We start from the raw sequence: 26,398 nt of genomic DNA on the forward strand, positions 1-26,398 counted from the left end.
AGAGAGAAAGCTTGCTTTCAAGCTTTTCCTTGAAAGCACAATATGACATGTCTATGTGGATAACAAAATAGGCTGGTAGAAGTAACATTTTAAAATTCATAGCTAACCTAGATAAGTTTCATTTGAGTCAAAATCCAACTTCTGAAGATTTAATAAAAACACAGGTTTCTTGGAAACTTTATGAAATACTTAGGTAGATTAATTCAATATTTTTTTGCCATCTGGCATGCTCTGATGTCAGCTTCTAGTTTACCTACACACACACACACACACACACACACACACACACTTCAGAATAAGTGAAAGATTAACACTCTTTTTGCTAACCTAGCAAGAGTGTAATAGCAAAATTATTTACACTCAAAGAGATGTTGATATGGAAATTTGACACGAACAATGTCCCAGATTAAGATCTTGCTAAAATATTATTCTTTAATCTGCTCAACAATTTGTTTAAAAATATATTATATATTTTGCTACAGAAAGGGTGTGAATCCTCTTTTCCTCTTTAGAATACATACAGGAAAAAAAACCCAAAGCCCTGAAAAATCCTGTACACCTCTTGGATGTACCAGCTAACCTATTTAAAGCTCCTCTAATTTTCTGTGGGTAAGTAAAAGGGATAGGGAGAGGGGGGGAGAAGTGGGGAGACAAATAAGTCTGCATTTTCTAATCTTTATACCGTTAGTCCTTGACTTACAACCACAAATTTTCTGTTGCTAAGGCAAGACATTTGTTAAGTGAATTTTGCCCCATTTTATGACTTTTCTTACCACAGTTGTTAAATGAAATTGCAGTTATTAAGTTAGTAACATGGTTGTTAAGTGACTCCAGCTCCCCATTGACTTTGATTAGAAGGTTGCAAAAGGGGATCACATGACCCAGAACACTGCAACCATAATAAATATAAATCAATTCCCAAACATCTGAATTTTGAACACCTGACCACGGGAATGCTGCAATAGCCATAAGTGCAAAAAATGGCCATAAGTCACTTTTCTCATGCTGTTCTGTTTCAGTTTCATTAAACTTGTATGCCGCCCTATTCCCAAAGGGACTCAGGGCGGCTAACAAACCGATAGGGAAACTTTCATTCATCACTTTGAATGATCACTAAATGAACTGTTGTAAGTCGAGGACTCCCTGTACATTTGAATTTGGATCTGTGAAATTGAAAAAAAGAATAATTTGAACATTTCTGAGACTGCAGTATTTATCAAGCAAGCAAAGAATTTTATTATCATCTGCTAAAAATAAATTATTCTAACCAGCCAAATAACTGCAGTAGATTTTATCTTCCAGAGGCCACTTCATTTTTTGCTTACTGTTTTTAAAAAAAAATAAAAAAATTAACAGTGGATTTAGGAAGAAAAGTCAATGTTGGGGAGAAAAATAAGCATTTCTCATATACAACTTTCTATATTCCCCATAGTTAATTTTACAAAAAAAAGGCATGTATTCTGACACTAGAAAGATGCTTTTTAGCAAGTAATGTGAACATGGGAAGTAGATCTATTAAAAAAGAAAGAAAACAAAACAAAACAAGGATGTAAAAACTCTTGATTGTGGGTTACTTGTTCCCCCTTGCTGCAATAATTTTCAAGTCACTGCAGTGGTGTAATGATGTGATAGAAGGAGAAATTATGAAATATATGGCCATTAACATTTAACTGTAATTCACTTAAATTACATGCAATTTATTTTTTGTCCTGGATCCATACACTTTTTAAAGTACAGTCCTTGATACACTATAATAAAAGACTAAGTCTGGTTTCCTTCATTATAAAATGTATTCTGTATGATAAAGATATATTAGTTGCCGTAACTGTGCAGCAGGGTAACTAATATTCTGTTCAGTTAAAAATTAAAATGCCCTGGTATCAAATTGTACATACATGAATCAGCAAAGGGAAATTTAATTTGGAAAAACTAGTGTACTTTATTCCTAGTAAAAGCCCGTAGTACTGCTGCTGTCTGGTTTCTTTTACACTCATGCCCCTCCAATCTCCCTACAACACTCTTCTTACTATTGTGGTGGCTGATTTAAAATGGATCAAGTACTGTACAAAGGCCAAGACGTCATAGCACTAGAAAAATAGTATAACCAGAAGTATTATTTATACCCTTAGTCCCCAAAAATAAGCCCTCTCCGGATAATAAGCCCTATCGGGCTTTTGAGGGCATACGCTAAAATAAGCCCTCCCCGAAAATATTGCAACATAGCAGCAGCCATGAGGTGACCATGGTCACTGCTCCTGCCCCTCAAAAATAATAAGATCTCCCCGAAAATAAGGCCAAGCACTTAATTCGGGGTTCAAAGAAAATAAGACCATATCTTATTTTCAGGGAAACACGGTAGTAGTTAGTTATTACTATAACCATAAGTGCTATACTGATGTTTTTTCCTCTCATCCTTCTCTACTCCACAGACAGGAGGGAGACACAAATCTCACACACCTAGAGTGCGATGATTGATTGATTAAAGGCACACCTTTGGAATTAGCAGGAGGAACATGGTTGCCTAATCCTGGTATATTCTCTAGGGTCAACAATAGTTCATAGAGATAATCCTGAAAGCAGCTGTCTTTCCTACCCCCATCCCCACCCAGAAAGCGGCATGGTTTCCAAACAGTAGAAACATTATTATGCAGGTCCAGATAAAACAAGGGACGGGCACATGATAAAGTGGCATGGCTGGTTATTGTCATTTATGAATTTTTCAGCAAAAGATTTGGCTTCCCTCAATGCACAAATAGCCAGGAAGTATATAATATCTGTGTGATATTGAACTATTCAAGCGCAAAAAAAGTTGAAGTAATAAAGAATCAAGCATTATGTGGACACTCTGTAGAGCTCCTTTGAAAATAAATAGAGGATTGTCTCACTGATTTCTGAGAATGAGAAAGGATGGGAGTTTGCACTGGTGCAGGGAAGAAGGTAAAGATTATTATCACTAGTGTTGGCATTGCCTGAAGTGTGTGTATTCAAGACATGAAGTACAATGAAAGTAACTTTTGTGCATATCACATGCAAGTCCACCCCATTTTAGAGGCAGGCTATCTCAAATCACTGAAATCCCTAATCAGTTATTAAATTGTCTGAAAGGAGTTTCACAAGGCCAAACAATGCAAGAAGACATTTCTTAATACCTGATTGTGCTTCATTAAACGGCGGCCAGAAAGGCCCTGGTCCAGCAACAGATCGTTCATTATTTCCTCCACTAGGATGGCGGCTGTGTTTCCTCCATGAATGTGGAGAGGTTGGTGGAGACTGCTGTGGTGAAACGACTGGAGATGTAGACTCCTAAAAATAAAGCAAACTAATAAGTGCTGAAACATATTTGTAAAAATCACTGTTCTTAGGTAAAAACCAGTATCCCAGAAATGGATTTCTATTTATATAATTTGTTCCCTTCCTTCCGTCTGCTCTGAACCAGATTACGAGTAGTCCAAAAGTGATTTACAAGTGGTGCTTACACTTACAACAATTTCAGTGTCCTGCAGATATGTCATTGCCATTTGTAATCTTTCCAGCTGATTCCAACAAGCAATCAATGGCATCACCAGCAGGAGGTTGCTAGTTGTAGTCATGTGATGCTTCACTTAACAACCATGGATGAGTAACTTAACTACAAAGGGACTGCCATTGCTAACTGGAATGGTGACGTGTGGTTTCCTTAACAACCACCTTATTTAGTGGTAGAGTTGCCAATCCCAATTACAGTCGTTAAGTGAGGACTACTTGTATGACGGTACATGGGAAGCTTCAGGGAATGAATTCTTTTAATCCTTTCACTTTATCTAGAAGAAACTGTTTCTGCTACTGAATATGTGAAGCTGGATTTCACACAAGATATAATTTTATTAGAATAGGTTGACATGTTTTGAAAGGGACAGGTCTTATTTTTTTGATTGCAGTACAGCATTACATGAATAAATTAATATCTCCTCATCACTGAACAATTAAAATACTCCTCCAAACAATGACAGATGCAACTATTAAGACAACAGCAATTGTCAAAGATTCTTGTGGAATCAAATTTAGTTCTCTTAATTGAGAAACAAATGAATGAAGCAAGCAAACAAACAAAAAACTACAGGGAATTACATACTGGGTGAAAAGTCATGCTGCATGAACCAATTACCACTTGAGGCTTTTCTTTCCCCTTTTCAAGCAAAATCTGCTCAAAAGATTGGACAGTCCTTTGAAACAGACGTTAAGGGTGTGACAAAGAAGGGAGAACTGCTCTAGTCTAGCTTTCTTGATGAAAACCATTCCAACAATGTCTATGGAGATTCTCCGTCATCCAGGTCATGATTGTCCCAAAGGTGCTTTTTCAAGAGGCAACTGGACTTTCCCGTTTTTCTTTGAAGATGTTTCGCTTCTCATCCATCCCCTTCTTCAAAAAGAACTGAAGAAGCTTCGTGGATGATAAGTGAAAGAATGGATTTTACTCTGTACATGAAACATTCACTAAGGATAGTAGTTTGTACTCAAAAGTTCTGCAGAAATAAAATCTTCAGAAAAGTTTCTCATTCTAATTTACAGCAGTTCAAAGCTGTCTGATACTCAATAGACAGAGTATCACTACAATTTTTCCAGCATTTACTCTCTTATTGCAATTGTTCTCCATCACACTTGTGGGGGAGAGGTGACAGGAAATACTCTTTCAAGAATATCTTTCTGTTAACACAATCTCTGGATCAAGCCCAGCTTGTTCAGACATGCTTGATTCCAAAGCATTCAGTATATACATTTAATGGAATTATGTTCTGCTGTCAGCACCATATACAGAAAACAGTTGAATGCATAATTTTAATACAAGTTAATCTGTCATCTCTATGATAAAGGTTTTCAGTTGAAGGCAGTCAGATGAAAAGTAATCAATAAAGGCTGCCTATATTTAGCAATCTGTTCTAAGCAAGGTAAACAACTTGTTCGAAACAGTATTACTATGGATACATGAATTAGGGCTCTGCAAAGCCTTCCAAAGAGGTATTTTTCTGTGTGGGAACATGTATGTAGGAAGCATCTTTCCTGAAATAATTAAGAGTTATTTACAAGAACTGCATTCTTCCTTACAAAATGTCTCAGACCAGTTGTGTCTAATCCGTGGTTCATGGGCCATATGCAGTTCTTGACAGCTAGTAATGAGGTACCACAAGATCATAAAAGTATAAAAATAATGAAGTTTTATATACATTAACTATATTATATATTTTATATGCGGCTCAAAAAAAAATCCTTTTTGCTCAAGCCAGGCAAGCCAAAAGGTTAGATACCATGTCTTAGACCTTGACGAACCAACTAAAATGGCACTCAAGATCATCAGAGAACAAACTACAACTTCTCAATAGAAATGAGATAGCACAAGATTATTATTATTCAAATATATGGATAGCTGGAAAAATGGCATTTAAAATAATGGTTAAATGTATTGCTTAAACAACAGAAAGATTAGTAACTGAAATCCCTGGTACTATACACTTCTTACACAAGTTAAAATAAATTTGACTATTGTTCTTTTGCAACTATTGTTCTTTTTAACACATCATAGAAATAGACCAATTTCGTTGTATTTAAATACAATGACAATAAAGATTATACTTACTTAGACATGAAATACACATGTACCCATAAGCCAGCCTCTAGATTGCATTACCTGTTGATCTGTAGCTGGACGTTGCTGAACTATATCATGGCTCACAGAGCCCTTTTTAGCTTGTATTCTGCCTGGTGGAGGAGGAATTGCACCTGAATAGGAAGATGAGTTATCAGCATCTGAAGAATATAAGGATGAATGCCTTAACTCTTGCTCATTCTTTGACATCACAAATCGGGGTAGGGGGAGGTCTTTGACTGTCAAAATAAGATGACATGGATTAAGAAACTTATATTACAAAATTCCTTTGAGCAATAAATTAAAATATAATTTTACTTTTCAGCTGTTGCTAAAATTCTTTGTTAAATCATATTGTATTACTATAAAAATAACTAAGATTGTGACAGTTCAGTCAAGAGCCAAGGAACAATTAACTTTAGTATCAGTATTTTCAAATATAGAAACATCAATACAGGTAATCCTCGACTTAAAACAGTTGATTTAGTGACTGTTCAAAGTTACAACACTGAAAAAAAATGACAAGACCGTTTTTCAGTTATGATCTTCATGGTCACGTGATCAAAATTCAGACACTTGGCAACTGGTTCATATTTATGACCGTGGCTGTGTCCCAGGGCCATGTGATCCCTTTTTGTGACCTTTTGACAAGCAAAGTCAATGGGAAGCCAGATTCACTTAAGAACCAGATTACAAACTTATCTACTGCAGTGATTCACTTAACAACAGAGTCAAGGTGGTAAAATGGGCAAAATTAACTTAACAAATGTCTCACTTAATGTCAGAAATTTGGGGCTCAAATGTGGTTGTAAGTTGAGGAATACCTGTAGTTTAATCTAAATATAAAATTTAAATATTATAATAGGGATAATTCATTTTCAAAATTTCCTGAAACTTTAAACACATATTTTTATTATTTAATATTTTGTATTTGTTTGTTAACAAACATAAAAAGGCATTTAATTCATAAATATAGATACAGAAGTAGCTTCCATGAAATAAGAAAATGTAACTTTTAATACAATGTACAAATATATGTAGTTTTGAATCACTTTTGTCAATACATAAATGAACAAGTTTAATGTTTTTGAGTCATTTGTTTAATTTGGATCTCTTGATCTAGTTTTAGGACTTGTGGATAGAACAGATGATATTTTAGGTCACATTTATGCAGAAATATTGAAAATTCAAAAGGATCCACAAACCTTTAAAAAACCCTGTATGTATTTGCATCTAAACAATAAGACATGGCATCTTAAGATGATGTATCACAGTAACTTAAGCTTACTTGTAATATTACAACTTCCCAAATCCAAATTTAAAGCATTTTAAAGCCTTGACTAACTAAGCTGGTGAACCTCAGGAAGAGAATGAAAATAGTTTCAACTCAGATTCATGAAAAGCTTGCATCTATTAATGGAACAATTGATGCTTATTTTAACAGCAAGCTCTCAAGTTTGAAAAGTGTAGTGTTGCAGCTATGCCCTTACTCCTCAATAGCATTTTTAAAAATATTTAATCCACTGCAGAAAAAATTATATCTAATGAGGTATCACAATCTGGGCTTTTAGCTTGATAATTCCAAAAGCACATCAAGCACATAACAGCATAATACCTGAGTAGCCAGGTATTAGAATGCACAGATGTTTCTCTGCTTGTGCTTTTTTTCACCTGCTTCTATACTTACTAACAAAGAATTGCAGAAATCTTATTAGGCATTACTATTTCATTCTTCTATAGGTTCACTTATTTATTCCTATTTCCCACTACAGGAAAAATGATTAAATAAGCACCGACTTTGAGAATAAGTTAAAGTGAAAATCAGGCCAAGCTATTTGACATTCCTTTTCATATTAAAAACAAAATTCTGCATTTTCCCTTACACTTAAAAATGCATGACAATTTAAGGCTGAAAGGTTTGTGTGTGTGTGTGTGTGTGTGTGTGTGTGTGTGTGTGTTTACATACATGTAAGAAGTCAAACTCGGCTTTCTTTCTTTTTTTTTTTGTTGCTCAAAAGCTGGAATTCTGTGATTGTTCCACTTTCTTGTGACAGTAAGAACACTAACACAAGCCATGCGTGAGACACAGTTTTATGAGTTCCTTATTTCATTTTTGAGGAACTAGCCCAGTAATATATCATAGTCAGATAACAGGCATATTTTTAAATTTAATTTTAATATTATTTCGAGGCTTACCAGAATTTAAACTTTCCATTCGTAGTGGAAACCCAGACTGAGCCACTGCAACAAGTTTCAAAGCAATGTAGAATTGGCTTCTTCCGAAGTATCCAAGTCTAGTTGCACCACAAAGTTCCATGATCTACAGACAGATCAATATATATAATGTGAGATTGCATCTGTCTATAAAGCTTAGTATTAATATATGCATTCTATCAAAGGAATAAATAATTCCAAAATACAAAGTTAATGATACTGAGCCATTTCTCAATAGCTACATATTGTAATAAGATAATTTGGCAATGCATGGGTGCATATTACTTATTAATTTCATCATAGATAATATGCATGCAGCACTGCACAGTGTGGTCATGCATTTCTAACTGTAATGAAAAATTTGGCAATCTTAAATGCACGTTTCAATAGCCACTGATTCAAATAAAATAAAATCCAGAAAAAAGGAAATAGAATGAATACCTATAGGTGTCTGAAATCATATGAATGTTTACTACAAATCGCCGCCCATTGTTTAGCAATGATTCTGTTCTCCAATAATGCTAAAATATTGTAAGGTACTAATTTACAAGTTTCTGCTCAATATTTAACTTAAGTATGCTTTATGGCACTTAACAGTTCATATTCAGTGAAATACCTTAATTTTGCCAGTTTGAATGCTAATACCCAATATTTGTTGCGGCAATATATTTTGCTGTTTCCACCAGAAAAAGAACCTCATTTTTTATTAATTCCTGAGAATCTCAACTTCAGTTTTTAATCACAAATTTTTCTGACAGCAGCATGCTGTAGAAGCAAATCTACCAGAAACAATTTGTAATGATCTGACTGACAATATCAAACATCAAGTCAATTAGCTATGGGAACCATTACTGCTCAGCAACTTCATTGAAAATTTGGTTTGAAGCATTCTGGAATCTGTCATACCAGATAAAAAGCTGGGTACTGAAAACCTGAATTATAACAGTAGTAATAAAACCGAGGGAGTTTGGTTTGATTTAATTTTAAAAGGTTCCAGTACACCAAAAGGTTTACACACACACACAAATTTAATATAAAACAAAATGGTTTTCTGATGCAACATAGAAAGGGTAGAATACAATATGTCTTGCTGTGACAAAATATATTTCACAGGCTTGTCCATTAAGTCATCAGTCATCAAGTTCAACTTGGAGAGGTCTTTATTTTAGCTAAGAAATACCATTGAATTCCTAGAGACAGCAGAAAAAAGGACTATCTGTAAGAGGTGTTTATTTTATCCCAATATGACTAGTAGACTACAAGCAATCTCTATTCTTGTGTAAATTCAATCTCTGCAACCATTTGTACAAAAGCTGCAAATGAATGTATAATAGCATTGCAGGATTAGGCACATTAAGCAAGATTAATTCAATCCCATAAAGTCCCACAATATTTTGAACTGAAAATTGAGATAACTATGTTTTTTCAGACTTTAAACGTAGTATTGATTCAAAGTTTTTTCATTAATTAGTTGATAAATGCTTTAAAGTCCCTAGGTAAGTAATTTCTTCATATTCTTGAATTCTTTTTGTAATATGTAAAATGCAGACATTAATTGTATCTTAATTTAGAGTAACTATATTTATATTCTAGATTTTTTTTAAAAAAATGTTATCATAAACAAGGCAGTAGTAACTGAAACAGTATCTCAATAATTGCAAGAAACCCATGTGCTATTTAAGTATAGCTCATACAGTTCTAATTCAAATAGCACCTAAACATGATACAGCATTTTACATGACTACTTACTGCATCAGAAGTACCCATAGCTGTACAATTTTCTAAAAATACCATTAAAAGAAATTCTTTACATTTGAACCTTAAGCAAATTTGTTTTTTACATATATTAATAGCTGTTATTTGAATTAGAACTTGTTTTTACATATATTAAACAAGTTAGGGAATAGACATACCAACCATGGATTCTGGATCTTTTGCCCAATCCCTTAACAATAGCTTTGTTGTAATTCATCCTAAGCAGGGATCTTAGGATGGAAAAGCTGGAAACATCGTGAGACATTGTCGTACTGTCTTATAGAAATGCAATTTCTCCCTGGATATTTTTCTACATAGTTCTTAGCTACATATGGACCTTTCTTTAAAGACCTGGACTCTCTTTTATCAGGTTCTTCATCCCTGCAAGATGTGGTTCACTTTTCAGAAAGTTACTCTGCTGATGAACAAATAGAGGGCATGGTGGTCCAGTTGCCTTTACATAAAAATAAAATAAAATTTTATACACTTCTACCCACCAATCACTCCATACAGGTAATCAAATACTTAATCTATGAAGTTCTAACAGAATGCACTTAACTTCCTGCTCACATGAAACTGCCTAAGCTTCCACTACATTTTCTTCATAGAATAGAAGCAATGGATACCTAATTTGATCCCATTTTTATTTTCCATAATACCTGTTTTGCATTACTGATAGGTTAAAAAAAGGGCATAGTCCAAGCTTCCTTTTTTTATTCCACTGGGGTTCTCTGTTAATCATTTTTCTACTGCATGCTTTCTTTTCAACTAGATTCCAAAAATGAAAGATAGTTTACTTATTGATAGTTCACCTTATTTAGAACTGAATCTTAGGCAATAACTGGCTTTGTATCAAAGGTAAAACAGTATTTATCGGTAGTATTTCTCTCCATTCTGAGTACAAGCACAAACCATATGAAATACTACAGCAATCAGTGAAGCAATCATTACTTGAAATGTTTCACAGCTAAAAATGATGTGGGCTCATGGACATTTATGCAATATGCATTACAATGAGGTGAGTTAAAGCTAAATGTAATATTCTGAATCAACACAAGAGAAATTCTAATTTTTAGGGGGGGGGTTGTTAAATTTTGTCAAGTTTTTGTCCTAGCACACTTCTCTGAATGTTTTATGAAGTGTGCAATTTGCCATGTCAAACTTTTAAAAACTTCATTGTAAACAATTAAAACACAGCAGAAATGTATATGTATGTGTTTACGAGTCAGAGCAGCATCTATTTTGACTAATATACATATATATTTTGACTAATTTATAAATGTATCATAATTTTCATATATGAGCATACATGGCAAACAGTCACTCCACATGCACATTTATTAAATTTCAAAGTCAGGGGCTTTTCTCAAATAGAAAAAGCAATGAATCAAACGATCTAATGGATTTGAAAAACGTAAAGAACTTATGCTGATGAGATATCATAAAGAACTCTGAGTACTAACTCACCTTTACCAAAAACAAATTCAGGAACACAATACTACCTTGAATCGTAATAGGCAGCCTACTGCCCATTAGGTGCTTTGGACACTATTCTTTTTACAGTATGGCCAAAGGCAAAAATGTTTGTGGTAGATATAGTCCAAAGTACTTAGAGGGCATCTGGCTACATATGTGGACTTAAAAAGGTCTAAATGAAAAACAATGCTTAAAATGTACTTAAAAACAAAAACAGGTTCCCCTCTCAAAAGACGGGAGCTAACATTTACAATGAATACATACAAAACAATAAACATAGCTACTAATCTTCATAATATAAATGGTTATTGATAAAAGTGATAAGCTGGAAAATAAAAACAGAAGAACATATACAATGTGCTTGAATAGTGACAGAATTGAATCTATTTTGACAATTACAGAAGGTGTGGATCTCATTCAAGTTTAACTAAAGCTCACCCCCCTTTTAAAACAATTGTATTCATTAGCACATTCAGCAAGTTTTGTCAAAAAGTTATCTTTTAGACATGTTCCAGTTAGTCAAGATTCAAGGCCATGTTCATTTCATACAAGGGGCAAAGCAGTCTTAATACAGTCCTCTCTACTTGTTTGTTGGCAACAGTTGTGTAATACACAGTTCAGGCTTTCAATAGATTAAAACAATGTAACACAACATCTACTTACTAACCATATCATTAATAGATAAATTTGTTTTGCCTTATGAGAGCCCTGCCACAGCATGCTAAAATACAGTACACTGCCGGCTTTTTATTTGTTCAAGTTAAGGAAATAATACTGTCCAAAAGAGTTGGAAGCACTAATTGTCACTGACCTACTTAAATTTTCAATAACTTCAAAAAGAAGTTAGGCTGCATTCTACATTTAATTAAAAAAAAATGAGGCATTGATACAGGTTAAGGACAACTACTGCTTCTTACTTTGGGATAATAATCAAATGATGATGATGATGAAGTCACACCAATGACTTCACACTTATGAAACCCAAACCACTGAATGTCTTTGTGCAAACTAGTGAAATGAGCTAGTGGAATAATTAAAAGTTCAGCATATCAGACTGGCAAAGGCAGTATTATGCCACTTTCTATGAAGTAGAAAAAGTGTTTTTTTTTAAATATTTAGTATGGTTCCACCCTTCCAGAAAGAATCCAAGGCAAAAAAAATTGAAAACAGCTGCACTAAATTTCAAAACATACATTCCTAACCTATAAGGTATAGTTTACCTAGCTAAGCCAACTTATCTAGCTAAGATTATAATACTAATGAAGTAGAAAAAAAGGCAAAATGTTGTTTCTGGACAACATTTAAGTTTAAGCCCTACTTCCACTCAAAAGTTATAGGGAAAAAAAGTCTTGCTGAATTCTAAATTCCTTGGAAACACCTACCTTCATATTTTCCAATTCAATGGTTTCCCCAGTTTATCACTTTTGCGGAAGATTTAAAAAACCCAAACCAAGCGATTAACGTCATACCTTGCGTTTTGTCGTTAAGTGCTGATCTTGCAACAGGGAAAGAAGTGCAAAAGTGCTCGAGAGCCTTGGGGGGCTGCAACCGAAGAAGCACCCGCCAGCTTTGCATCGCCTGCCTCGCTCGGCGGTGCATTTGCAGAAACGGACCCGCTTTTCCTTAAAAAATTCAAACCCCCCTCAAGCGACCCTCCCTCAAAAGCCTCGAGGGAAGCAGGAATTCCCCGTTGACGCTTGCCTTAGCCGAGGCACCCCCACCCACCCCGCCGGAGGTCAAAAGCAGCAGTCTGGGGGGGTTGTCCTCAAGGGGGGGGGATCCAGGTGGAAGGAAGGCGACGGAGGCTTACCTGCATGACTATCTCGTTGGGTAACTGCGCGGCGCGGAAAAGCTCTAGGACCCGCCCGTTGGACGCCACTTTCTTGGTGCTCTCCGTGTCGCAGTAGGAGAAGAGGTCGCAGTAATAGCGCTGCTCCGTTTCACTCAGCGTTAAACCCTCCATCTTACGCCGGCCCTGCCCTGCCCTGGGGATCGATCTTACAACGGGGTAGAGTGGAGGAGGGAGCGGGGCCGCGCTCGCACGCGCGAAGCCGCCGGCGCCGCCTCCTCCTCCTCGCGCCAGTAGCGACCGGGGAGGAGGGGCGGGGGGGGAAGAAGGAGGCCTTCCGCCCAAAAAAAAAAAAAGAGGAACGAGAGCGCGCGTCCGTGTGTATGTATGTGTGAGTGTGTGCGTGTGTGCCTTTCGCCGCCTCGGCTGTCGCTTGTTGATCTCGCGCCGCGAATCTGCCTGCCCGACAAGAGTTGCGGAGGAAGGTTCCAATCCAGAGGAAGCCCGACGACAGGGGGAGGAGGGGGGCGTGGCCACGCGTGCAAAGCGAAAAAAAAAAGCGCCCAGCGCTGAGTCGGTCAAAGTCTCCTAATAAAGTTTCTGTACGTTTCTCTTCCGTGCCTTTGGCCACGCCCATTTTCCCTCCCTCGGGCGCTCTGGGGAAGGCGCGCGCAACCAAAGGGCGGACGGATTTAATTCCGCTCCCGGAAAAGGAGAAAGAGGAGGGATTAAAAAAAAAAGGCTGCCCGAGATCTCGCGCACGAGACCCGGATGCGAAGCTAAGAGAAGGTTTAGCTTTTCGCTCTGCTTTCTTATACGACAGAAGCGTTGGGGAGGGGCGGGGAGGGCGAGAGAGAGGTGGCTACACCGTCCTCTGACGGTTTGGAGGTCTGCTACAGTGTTCCTAAGTACTGTAGCGCCCTGTCGATGTCTAAATTTTGGAGCTTGCTCGTGCGATCAACTGAAGATGAAACAAGAATATCTTTAATGAAGTCTGCTGTGGATGATTGGTTCTCCTGCTCTGAGGATGATAGGAACTATAGTCCAACATAAGTGAAGGACACCAGATCAAGGAATATATTTATTGTTGGTTTCTTGTATTCCACCTGGCAATACCTTATCAAAAGCACTTGACTAAACTTAAAAACAACAGAATCTTAAAAAGTAAAAGCCTATATTTAAATTTAACAAAAGACTGACCAATAAAGATGTGGCTTTACAGATTTTTCTAAAAATACAATTAAAAAGTGACACCCACAAGAGGATGTTGACTTCTGTTCACACCCAAGTGGTTACTTGGCAAAGTGATTTGCCATGGATTACTGGGAAGTTTTCCAATTTCCTAAATCTACCTGACGATCCTGATGTTGCCTGTCAGTTTCTCATTCAAATTCTAACCACATTTGATCTTGCTTAGTTTGAGCTTTTTAAAAGCTTCTTGGTTGGGTCCTGCCACTAGAGGCAAATAGCAGTGGACTTATATACCGCTTCATAGGCCTTTCAGGCCTCTCTAAGCGGTTTACAGAGAGTCAGCATATTGCCCCCAACAATCTGGGTCCTCATTTTACCCACCTCGGAAGGATGGAAGGCTGAGTCAACCCTGAGCCGGTGAGATTTGAACTGCTGACCTGCTGATCTAGCAGTAGCCTGCAGTGCTGTATTTAACCACTGCGCCACCTTGGCTCTTATGGAGTTTCTACAGTATTTTTCACATCTTGTGGGCAGCACAGAAGGCCTTCTCCCACATGCAAGAAAGGCTGGCCTCTGATTATTGTGCAAGGGTATCTTCAAAAGTCCATCTGCTTCAAAACAGCCAGAGAAGAAAGGAAGGAAAGCAGACTGAACGGAAGGAAGAGGCAGTCCCTCAGATCAGAGGTTTTCAATTTATTTCAGGCCATTGAATCTATTTTTTTTAAACAAACAGACAAACTCTGGAACTCTTTATTGAGAGGAATGGGACATTTGGATGTCAGGATACACTCTAATCTTTCCAATCTAACTTAGAGAAATTACTATAAAAGTTAATGGTAAATGTTCCCCTCACACATATGTGCTAATCGTTCCTGACTCTAGGGGGCAGTGCTCATCTCCATTTCAAAGCTGAAGAGCTAGCACTGCCCAAAGATGTCTCCGTGGTCATGTTGCCAGCATGACTAAACGCTGAAGGCACAGGGAACGCTGTTACCTTCCCACCAAGGTGGGCCCTATTTTTCTACTTGCATTTTTACATGCTTTTGAACTGCTAGGCTGTCAGAAGCTGGAACAAGTAACGGGCGCTTACTCGGTTACACAGTGCTAGGGATTTGAACCGCTGAACTGCCAACCTTTCTGATCAACAAGCTCAGCACCTTAGCCACTGAGCCACCGTGTCCTATCAAAATTGCTATAGATATGCCTAAAAACCAGCATTGAGGCAGATATACACAGCTAAGCACATTAAAGTTTTATTTTCTTAGAGAACCAACTCTAAATATGGTCAGTTCGTACTTAGATGCTATTTTTCAGGGAGATCCAGAGCAAAGGAAAAATCCCTCTAACACAAGAGACTAATGGGGAAAAACTACCTTCCCTACAAGGATCTAAGTTTAAGTCCTTGTGTGGAGATTTTCTCATTCCTACAGAACCCATTTAACTTTCCATGAAACTTAGGATTCCACAGAATCCAACTTGCAAACCTCACCTTAGGTATGGAGATCTATGAACCAGTACAAGGGAAGCCAGTGATGGCATGCATGATAGCGTCACCATACAAATGCTGCAATTTGTGTTAGGTATTGGACATAGTATGTAGTGGCATTTGCCTTGTGATATCAATCAATTATTTTGTTTTGTTTGGTGATATCATGTACAGGTATTTGATTTGTGATCCTTTGATGTTGAACAATGGGACATGTATACGGTTTAGTTATGGCTATTGCAGTGCTCCCACATTCCTGATCAAAATGTGGCTACTTGGCAGCCTGCCTGTTCTTGTGATAACATGGGCTTTATAGTTCCCAACTGCCTATCTACCCTCTACCTATGCCATTTTGTTTCCCTGCTGCCTTGTGGTCTACCACCCCACCTGATCTTCATTATTTCCTTCCCGTTGCTGATGAGGCATGCCCAGTCTGGCTGCTGAATCAGTGAAAGTGAAGACCAGCTAAAGAACTGGCAGCTATGATTTTATGTTGTATAAGTAATAAAATTATAATGCTTCACAACTCCCATTAATGAAATTAATTTTAAATGTGGACTTTTTTCTTTCCTTCCAGGTGGTTCTTCTTTTACCTTCCAGGTAAAAATTTCTATTAAGCATTGTTAAAGCTTATATTTCTACCAGGTTGTGGAGAAATCTTGAGCAGAGTTGAGAAGAGAATTTCTTTTCAACTGGTTCCACCCCATCAGCAATTCAAGTCTAGCCAGCCTTTTCACTCCCCACCTCTACTCAAGATTCCAGCACAGACATATAGAGATTTGACTCTGTATATGATAACAGTTCCCAAGACACTTTATGCTTCTTGCTAATATTACACATCATTCCTTCTTTAGAATTTAATTTAAATTAGGAACCATTTATGTACTACAGGTAGTCCTTGACGTACAACCATTTTTTTAGCAATCAAAGTTACAACCATGCTAAAAAGAATTGGTCGGTCCTGAACTTACAGCAATCAGAGAACCTCACAGTTATGTGATTGCCATTTGCCACCTTCCCTGCTATATTTTTACAGAATTAGTGTTATACAGTGGTTAAAGTGCTAACCTATGAGCAGAAAGACCAAGGTTCTCTAGCCCTCTTTCAGGCAAGAAATCCAGCCGAGTTGTTTTGGGTCAGCTACTGCTTCTCAGCTCTAGGCTAGGAAGTAAAAAACACATCTATTTACCACCCATTGGTGGATCAACATGGTTGATTATTGTCCATAATCTTCATTGAAAAGACCAGCCTGTGGCACCTTGGCTTGGAATGCTAATATAGAAAGTATAGGCAAATGGGTATAGTGGTTCCTATGAAGTGTAGCTGAATCCAACAGAAAGTGCAAAGTAATCCTATGCATACTTACTGAAGAGAAAATTTCATTACAGGTAGTTCTTGTCTTATGCCCAGAATTGAGACCAAAATTTCCATTGCCAATCAAGAGAGTTACTACGTGAATTTTGCCTCATTTTACAACCTTTCTTTAATAGTTAAGCTAATCACTGCAGTTAAGATAGTAACACGGTTATTAAGAGAATCTGGCTTTCCTATTGACTTTGCTTGTAGGTAGTTATGAAAGGTGATCACATGACCTCAGGATAGTGCAACTATCATAAATACATTCCAGTTGTGAAGCGTCTCAGTTTTGATCATGTGACCGTGGGGATGCTGCAATGATCATAAGTATGAAAAACAGTCACAAGTCATTTTTTTCAGTGCTGTTGTAGCTTTGGAGGTTACTAAATGGATGATTGTAAATTCAGCACTATCTGTATGAGTCATAGATACAGCCACCATATCCCTGTAACGTTAAGTTGCTGTTGCTTCACTAATTGCTTTTTAAGAGGTGTCTCCTTTTATCACTGGCCTTTAACTTCGGGTTTCTCATTCTATTTGAGATATATTTTCCATCTTCTCTAGTCCATACATACCTTGCTGAATGCATGATCTTGCTCACTTGGTCAAGCAACCACTCTGATGAAGTGGCAAGAACAGAAATGTGTCCAGCAACATTTGGCCGCTGTGTGCATGCTACCTTTCCAGTCACTTGATTTTCTTCTATTGCTGTTCTGATTTGTGCTATTGAACTAACATGACCACAGGAGAAAAGCAGCAGCAGCGTAACTAAAGAAAGATGAAATCAGGCTTCTTTTAAACAACCTGCACATTGGTCTCAGACCCATGGGATGTAAGCTGTTTTTGAAAGTTTGTGTTCTGCAATATTGCTTTCTCTAGCCATACTGGGACTGCTCTAATAATCTGCTTGCAGCTTGCCTCGCAGATATTATATAGGTCAACAAATGCCTCCAGAGAAACCCTGGTTTAATCTGCTATCACTAAAGCAGCACTAAGATACTTGAGAATGTGTACTAAGCCCTCTGTAAAGTAAACTGGCAATTGGGTAGGGTTTTTTTCAGCAATGGTCAGACAACTAGGTCTCACCAAGTTCGCAAGAGCAGTACCTATATTTAATGGTTTTGACAGGTGGATAAATTTACTGCTCTACCATTTGTAAAACTAATTCCTTCCCAAGGCCAAGCTCCTATCTTGAGAAGTGACTGAAATCCACAAATCACTGCACCTTAATAAATCCTGCAGTGAACGGTTAGGACATTACTGTGTCCATTTGCTGCCCCCCTTACTAGTCAGAATATGAACTGGCAAAATAGGAGCTAATTATGGCAGCATACTTTTAAAGACCATGGGGAAGGACATATGCTCTGTACAGGGCTGCAGTACTGAAGTTGGGGCAAAAAGGAACTCCCTCAGGCTCATGAATGTTCATCATTTAAGGACTCCAGGGAGGTGGCTGGTTAAAAAGCCTGGTTAAAAAAAAATATTACAGCGAGGCGATTTCAACATTCTGCCATTGTTTTCTGATCTATGCGAGGTTGGTTGACACCTGAAGTCACTTAACGATAGTGCATAGGGTAATGAACGCACAGGTGTGACCTAGCCCTGTTCCAAGATACTAACACCGGCGTTTTCCCAATTGACCAACGGAGCTTATTCTCAGGTACCATCAGTTTAACCAAGTCTCGGTCTTAACCCCTCGCTTCCCCAGAAGCGTTTGCTACAAGCGTATGGGCGGCACCTCTCCTTCCGCTCACTTTCAGTCTCGAGTGGGGGGGGGGAGGTTGGTCACAAATTTCCTCCTCCTGACACTCTTTCAGAGCCATACTTCCTCCGGCACTTTGCTTTGAACGCCGCTCCTTCTCTTCTCTAGAGGTAAGTCAGCCTAATCGAGGTGAGCTGGAGTGCCATCCAGTCAGGCGACCCGACGCGCGGGAAGGTGGGAGGACGGCAGGGCAAAAAAAATCGCAGGGTGCCCTCGTGCATCTGACTGCGGAGAGCCGTGGAAGTCCGCTTCGTGGAGCTCTTGTTCCCGAGCCGGGGGTCTGAGCGAGGCTCTTTGTCAGGCGGAGGGAAGACGAGGTGGTGGCGGCAGCCGGCACTTCCGCGCCGGCGCCATGTGATCCTCCACGCGGATGGAAAAGGCAAGGTAGGAGAATCCACCTTGGAGGGGAAAGTCCTCGGGTACGGGACTGTTTCTCTCTCGGAGAGAGAGTCCACTTTGGCAGGCACCGGAGATTGCCGATGGGCGAACGGGGACGGGGATTGTCCCAGGCGGGCGCAAGAACCGGTAGCCACCGGCAGCGCGGCTGATATTCTGCTTTGCGCAATTGGCCAGCGGGAGGACTGCAGCCCTAGACGCCGTATTGCTTGCAGCTGGGATGGGAGCCCTACAGAGACGAAGAAACTTGCTTCCAGAGAAGCAGGGTTGCTTGGGGATGGGGGTTATTTATCCCATTGCTTGCCCAGCCGCTGTACCTGCGCCCTTTCGCTTTCTTAGCCCCCCCAGTCGCCTTTACACAAACGGTTCACGCTCCCCACCTTTGCAAGTTGCATTTCCCTCCCTCGGCTCGTTTCCTTTGCCTGCTGTTGCATATTCAGTAGTTAATTACACACTTCTCTGCCAGCCTCTTCCCCATTTCTGGATGGGGGGGCAACCCGAGGGGCGCATAGGAGCAGGTGAAAGCTGTTTTGCCACGCTCAAGGGGACGTAAAGCGAGAAAGATGCAGAGAAGACCTTCAACTTGTTGAAAGCTTTTGTTAGCTGAATTCAGAAATTCCCCATAACACATTAGAGCCATACAGCCGTTAAAGGAGACGCTGAAGACCAGTGTAGTCCTGGGCCAGTCATTCAGTCTCAGCCCTAGGATGCAGGCAATGGCAAATCACTTCTGAAATCTTACCTAGAAAATGGCCTGACTTGTCAGTCAGTCAGTCAGTCACACACAAACACACACATGACCAAATTAGGTTATGTGTTGCCCCAGAAAGGAAATTACTCATCATGCTGTTCCTATTCTAGCTGCAAACAAAAGAATTCAGAAATGAATATATTCCTGAGCCAGAAGCCAATGAAAAGTCCCAGGTTCGTTTCTCTCCTGTAATAAATGTAAAAGACTACTCAAAATTCATTCATTCATTTATTAAATTTATAGGCCGCCCAATCCCGGAGGACTCCGGGCGGCTTACAATGAAAGAAGAAAAAAAAGAAAAACAAAATAAGTAAAAAAAAAATAGTTTAAAATACACAACACACATAGATCTAATCGGGTCAACAGCCCCAGGCCTGCCGGAACAGCCAGTTTTTAAAGGCTTTCCTGAAGGCCATGAGAGTGGGCAATCAGGCAATTGCATACCATCGCTTGCCATTCTTACTCATTTGGGGGAAGGAAGCATCTTAAGTCAGAATTCAGTTACACTTGCTCTGTAACTTTTTGGAAAGGTAAACAAAAACATCCCCCTAACATTTGAAATAATATGCACACTTAAATAATTATCACCTGTTTCCTCATCTCTGCTCTTTGAAGTGAAACAAAACATGTTTGTTCACTGTGTTAATAACATCCCATACTTTGTGTGGAACTATAGGACCTAGCCTGCCTGGGCTGCAGTCATACAAGTTTCCCATCAAACTTAATGAACTTATTAGACATGCATATAAAATTTCAATGTTGGGACCTCATTTATTTATTAAAAAAACAGCTTGTGGTTTTAATGAAAAGACTTGTAGGAGAGATGTGTTAGACTGACAGCCAAAAATCAGGTGGAGTCTGGTTGCACTTTTTCTGATTAACTGAATATTGACAGTTTCTGAAGATAATGGCTGCAAGATAAAGCAGGCGCCGTTCTCTTATATGGGTGGATCCCTGCACCGATTTTGTGTAGTCTGTTAGGAAACTGCCATCACTTAGCAAAAATATATATATCCCTATTTCTTGAATTAATTTATATAAATGGAACACTATCTTTCAATGCCGTTTGATGTAGATGATTTTGAAGAGGTGCTGCTTTGGCAGAGTCTGGATGCTATAATAGTTTATGATACTATACCACTTTTAAGATATGTCTTACTAGATTTACAAAACTGTTAACCTGTAGTCTCAACCTATAGCCATTTGTTTAGCAACCATTGGAAGTTACAACAGCAGTGAAAAAAGTGAAGTTACAACTTGTACTTATGAACTTTGTAGCCTTCCCATGGTCACCCGATCAAAATTAGAGTGCTTGGCAACTGGCATTATTTACAATGGTTGCAGAAGCCCAGAATTATGTGTTCACAACCTTTCCAGCTGGCTTCTGATAAGCATAGTCAATGTGGGAAGCCAGATTAACTTACTGACTGCATTCTTCACTTACAACTGCAGTGATTTGCTTAATGTTCATGGCAAAAAGGTCATAAAATCAGGCACGACTCACTTAACAACAGTTTAGCAACTGAAATTCTGGGGCCAATCAAGGACTACTGTAGAAGTCTGTTAAAGAAAGCTAGTTAAAAGTGGGGTGGCAGCTTTTCAAGTTGTGTTTTCATTAAGTCATGGTTGAAATTATGTTGAAATTCTGGATTTGCACTGGTAATTGCAAATTATTATAATGAAAATATAACAATTATTATATGAAAAGTAGGATACGGTAGTTCTTTTTCCCAAATGAGTTATACTTTAAAGTAGAAAAATAATCTTAGATTTGGTCTGCAAACAGCCAAAGAGGCAGATAAGGTTTTTTTGTCAAATCTCCATTTAGGGGAAAGAGAGAGGGAAGAATTATGTTAAATGCAGAATCATGTGCTTTTCAAAGAATTCTAATACTTTAACTGTTATAACTATTCATGTACAGAACAGCCCTTTTTGCTACATTTCGTAATATAAAGGCATTTTAAATGCTAGGATTTTTAATGTGAGTAAATGCTTTACATATGCAGGTACCACATTCATTTTAAGACACTCCTTTGCAGAATGTGTAGCAATGTATCTGACTTCCAAATACATAACCAACTTAATAAGGAAGATAACTGTCTCTTTGAGAATGTGAACTGATAAAAAGGACCCCGCCCCAACATGCATTCATTATGTGCACTTGAAACTTCTTTTAAAGTCTTAGTATTTGTTTTGAATATGAAAGAAAACAGAAAGGAACAAATTTATAAGGCAACAATCATTTATTTGTAGGTTACAATGAATGTGGAACATGAAATCAACCTGTTAGTTGAAGAAATTCGACGGCTGGGGACCAAAAGTGAGTATGACTAAATGGCTGTAGAAGGAATATAAAATTAATAGTCTCCAAATGTGATAGAATATAACTGACATAATTTCCAATGCATATTGGTCCAATATTTCCAGAAGGCACTGTATTGGGAAAAATCTGCAATGTAGGAAAATCTGCAGAAAAAGCCCCATTTTGAAAAGTAAGGTATAAAAGTCAAGACACAAGATTTTATTCTTAAAACATGGAATAGATTGGATGAAAATCAATAAAGAGTTCAGTAAACTTCTGGCAACCGTTCAAACGTTAAAGGAAGTGGTTATGGCTTTTGCTTCAAGCCAGTCTGATAAATTTGTTACAGAATATAAATTATTATTTATGTCCTATCAAGTTGGTGCCAATTCTTAGTGACAATATTTTCTCCTGTTCCCAATCTGGCTCTTCTGGTCTTTCAGTGGTTCATTTATGACCACTTTAATTAAGCCATCCTCTTTCTGTCTTTATTTCTATCTTTCCCAACATTATAGATTTCTCTAGAGAGCTATGTCTTCCCATAATGATTCCAAAGTAAGATAATTTGAAACCTATGAGAACCTTGAACCCTGAGTTAATTGGTCTGATGATCAATTTGTTTGTTCTTAGCTATCCAAGTCCAGAGGACTTCTCCAACACCAACAGGATATAAATATTGATTACTAAATAGACAATAAGAATAGCATGGGAGCCCCCATACTATTTAAGCCAACAGCATGCATCTCTAGTTCTAATAGCATTATATAAAATAACCAGACTGCCAATTTTCTTTCAAGGGCCCCCTGTGCTTCTGAAAACCGGTGCCAAGTTTCCCATACACTCATAGCTTCTAATGCACACTTTACTTGTGACATAGATAATAATTTAATGGAAAACAGCAATATCTTCTGAGGGGATGCCTACTTGCATGTGAAAACTTGGCAACAGTGAGATATGATGTTTATGTTGATACATCATGTTATCTTTGTTTACTCATTGAAAATTAATTAGGTCACAATTTATGTAGCAGATGAAACTATATTTGATTCCCAGTTAAGTCACTGGATTTTTTTTCATAATTTTCCCGCTTTTAAAATAATACTAGATTCTTATGTGCATGTTGCTTCCAGTTCAAATTGCTAATGTAAGTTTAGGTTTTAATCAACAACCTAAGTAGCAGTTTGTAAATTCAATATAATAGTGTGCCTTTTTGGAAAGGGCATTTAAATGCAATCTTATTTTTTCCCCATTGACTTTAATTTTAGGTGATATTCATGTTCACTAATCACAACACGTTAAAAAACAAGGGATTTTTTTGTTGCTTTCAGCTTAGTATATCATGCAAATTACTATTTGTAAAATATTTTTATAATTTAACATGTAGGAAAACATATCTAGTTGTGGTTTATTCAATAAACCATGGCTAATATGAAGCCAGTCAGTATTAATCATAACTACCTTGAGTTACTTTGGGCCTAAATGATACCAGATTTTCATATGACTATTATTCAGCAAATAGTTTCAGTTTTCAGTGATTAAAAATATAAAACTAGAACAGTAACTTTTTTTAAAAGAAGTGTTAAAATGTGGGTTTTTTTCAACCATAAGTTAAAGATTTTTAATACCTTCTTCAGCAGTGTCAGCAAATCTTAAATAATGTTGCAGAGATTACTCATTTGATATAGTTTACTATTTGATCTAATGGATTTGGATTTAATAATATTTTTATCAATTTGTGCCTCCGAGTATATGTTGTTTAAAAGTTAACATATTAGTTGTATTTTCACATTTACATTGTGATGAATTTGGCTACGGATACAATAACTTTATTAAATGAAATTAGAAAACTTGAAAATCTCCAGGTCCAAAGACATATTGGGAGCTAAAATGTTAATATGTCATTTCATCCTCAGAGCCAAGGTGGCGCAGTGGTTAAATGCAGCACTGCAGGCTACTGCTAGATCAGCAGGTCAGCGGTTCAAATCTCACCGGCTCAGGGTTGACTCAGCCTTCCATCCTTCCGAGGTGGGTAAAATGAGGACCCAGATTGTTGGGGGCAATATGCTGACTCTCTGTAAACCGCTTAGAGAGGCCTGAAAGGCCTATGAAGCGGTATATAAGTCTACTGCTATTGCTATTGCTATCCTCATGCTTTCTTTTGTCCAGATCCTGATGGGACATTGAGTGTGAAGTTTGGAGTGCTGTTTGCGGATGAGAAATGTGCCAACCTTTTTGAGGCTTTAATGGGAACCCTGAAAGCTGCAAAACGACGAAAGATAGTTAGTTATCCTGGAGAACTGCTTTTGCAAGGAGTTCATGACAATGTTGATATCTTGTTATTGCAGGATTAGTTACTTTCCTAGCAAATGGCATTTTCATTAGGTATCTATATGTAACTCAGATCAAGATGCATTTGATTGAAAGTATATCTTCCTATTTATCTTTATAGAATTATATATAAAAATTCTTTGAAGGCATTTTAAAAAATTATTTTCTGGAACCTTGCTACATACTTTGTTAGGCCTTTTGGGGGGAGATTTGGGAATTACATTCTCACATGTCTAAAATGTTGTTAAACTTTGAGAATTCTTTACAAATTAGCAATATTAACAACCTAAACCCTGCTACAAACTTCCAAAGAGGATTATGGGGATTCTGTGATTTCTCTGCAAGAATCAAAATTATTCTGGCCAAATGAAGCTTTCAAGCTGGTAGTTTCATATGAAACTGAATATTTGATATGGTCTTTTTATGCAATGTTTGAAACATAGGTTTTTCATGTGACACTTTCTGAACTGTGATACTTCAGAGGAACTGTGGAAAGTTATAAAAGCAATGGAAAGCAGAGAAATTCTCTTGCATTTTTTTAGTGTATTCTCATTAATGAAGGAGAGAATGTTATGGAAATCATTTCAAAGAAGAAAATAATGTAAGATAAATGTGTCATTAGTGTGTTAATTTTCACTTAGTTGGTTATAAAGTGACCAAGACAAAGTGTTTTGTTTTTTATTATTATAATAATTTCTCCATCAATCAGAAAATCAGTCATGAATTCTGAGGAAATACTCGAAAGGATATTTGGATATTTTCTTTGGCAGCATTTCATTGCTAAATAGGTGTACTGGTATTGAGAAATTGTCCATCCAGCTTTGCTTCCTAAAAATATTTGAGAATATCAAAAGACCATTTGTGTCTAACTCATATATTCCTTTTCTCAGGGTGAAGTTAGAAAGAGATGTGGGAGGAAAACCATCCTATTCCTCAGATTCCAGTTTCTTTATAAGGTTCATTACTTGATGCTGCTGCCCTTCTGGGGAATGGGTATACCTTAAACAAACTCTATAGATCACCTGAGAAAGCACTAAGTATTATCCAAACTGCTGTTAAGGCAAGTTCATTCCTTTTCCAATTGGTCTGTTTGAGAAAGAAGTGGAATAGCATGTGGGAAATGCTCATAAGGCCCCTCTCTGGCAAGCATCTCTTGAACACTTGAAAACGAATATGACATAAAACAAGAACAAGAAAATTGCCTCATAGAGGACATGAACATGTGAAGTTGGTAGAATCGTACAATACCATCTCACAGAGGTGCATTCTTTTAGTTTTTCACAAGATGATTGAAGTGCACTTCTTATTGCTATAATTCATGTAGGAAATTAGAAAATCACCAATTCTTTCTCCTCTCTCCTCCTACCCAAATACTTGAGAATTAAAGACTGTCTAAATGGCAACAATGGTGTCATAATACATTTTGTCTTTTAGCCCTTCTTCTATGCATTCTGTTCTATTCTTTGCATGATCCTTTTGTGTCTAATTGATTTAGTGCCTAGCTGGTCTTCCTTAGAAATCCCTAAAGGGCTTCAAAGTAAAATACTTCATCAATAAATAAAAATCTAGGTTTTTTTTTTAACCATTTCATTCTGTGAAAAAATGCCTTTAATTAAATAAACATTTCATGTACACCAGGAAAATTTGGTCTCAAAAATAAATATTTTTGGTATTTACAATAAAACATTTCCAATTCTCGCCAGCATGGTGTGTTTCTTGAAGTCTGGAGTAGCTCACCTGAGCACTGGAATTTTTATTTTGCAACCCTTTGCCAATTCTGTACACACTTTTACTAATTTCATCAAGTTTGAAGCATTCAAGAAAAAGAAAACATAGCTTGTTATGGTGATGGTGGAGAATAGGAAAGCAATGGTACTTCATCTTAAATGTTGCTTTGATGCTTAAGAAGGAATTCGATACAGTATTTTCAACTCAAATGATTTGCATATTTGTTTAAATAATGCATTAGTGT

General features: G+C 37.6%; 2 protein-coding genes across 5 annotated transcripts in view; one reads left to right on the forward strand and one right to left on the reverse strand.

The window, feature by feature from the left end:
- Positions 1 to 13,198, reverse strand: part of REPS1 (RALBP1 associated Eps domain containing 1) — a 61,789-nt gene extending 48,591 nt beyond the window's left edge. The window contains 4 exon segments of the mRNA XM_032215320.1: positions 3,150 to 3,303; positions 5,663 to 5,859; positions 7,817 to 7,940; positions 12,876 to 13,198. Coding sequence (XP_032071211.1) covers positions 3,150 to 3,303; positions 5,663 to 5,859; positions 7,817 to 7,940; positions 12,876 to 13,028 — 628 coding nt within the window. The 5' untranslated portion in view covers positions 13,029 to 13,198.
- ABRACL (ABRA C-terminal like) lies at positions 10,478 to 26,128 on the forward strand. 4 transcript variants are annotated; one of them, XM_032215317.1, is made up of 4 exons: positions 10,478 to 10,607; positions 16,109 to 16,131; positions 22,050 to 22,116; positions 24,265 to 26,128. In XM_032215317.1, exons 3-4 carry the CDS (start codon positions 22,056 to 22,058, stop codon positions 24,447 to 24,449), a joined length of 246 nt encoding a protein of 81 aa, XP_032071208.1. In that variant the 5' UTR covers positions 10,478 to 10,607; positions 16,109 to 16,131; positions 22,050 to 22,055; the 3' UTR covers positions 24,450 to 26,128. The 4 variants fall into 4 exon arrangements, with proteins under 4 accessions (XP_032071208.1, XP_032071207.1, XP_032071209.1 ...); XM_032215316.1 differs by lacking the exon at positions 16,109 to 16,131; XM_032215318.1 differs by lacking the exons at positions 10,478 to 10,607; positions 16,109 to 16,131 and adding an exon at positions 18,598 to 18,759.
- Positions 26,129 to 26,398: the final 270 nt, after the last annotated feature.

Source organism: Thamnophis elegans, chromosome 4, assembly GCF_009769535.1.
Source record: "Thamnophis elegans isolate rThaEle1 chromosome 4, rThaEle1.pri, whole genome shotgun sequence".
Taxonomy (NCBI): domain Eukaryota; kingdom Metazoa; phylum Chordata; class Lepidosauria; order Squamata; family Colubridae; genus Thamnophis; species Thamnophis elegans.

Coding starts and splice junctions, on each gene's coding strand:
- ABRACL (XM_032215316.1), top strand. CDS start 10,563: ATGATGTGGGCTCATGGACATTTATGCAATATGCATTACAATGAG. Junction 10,608..22,049: donor GCAATATGCATTACAATGAG/GTGAGTTAAAGC, acceptor ATTTATTTGTAG/GTTACAATGAATGTGGAACA. Junction 22,117..24,264: donor TCGACGGCTGGGGACCAAAA/GTGAGTATGACT, acceptor TCTTTTGTCCAG/ATCCTGATGGGACATTGAGT.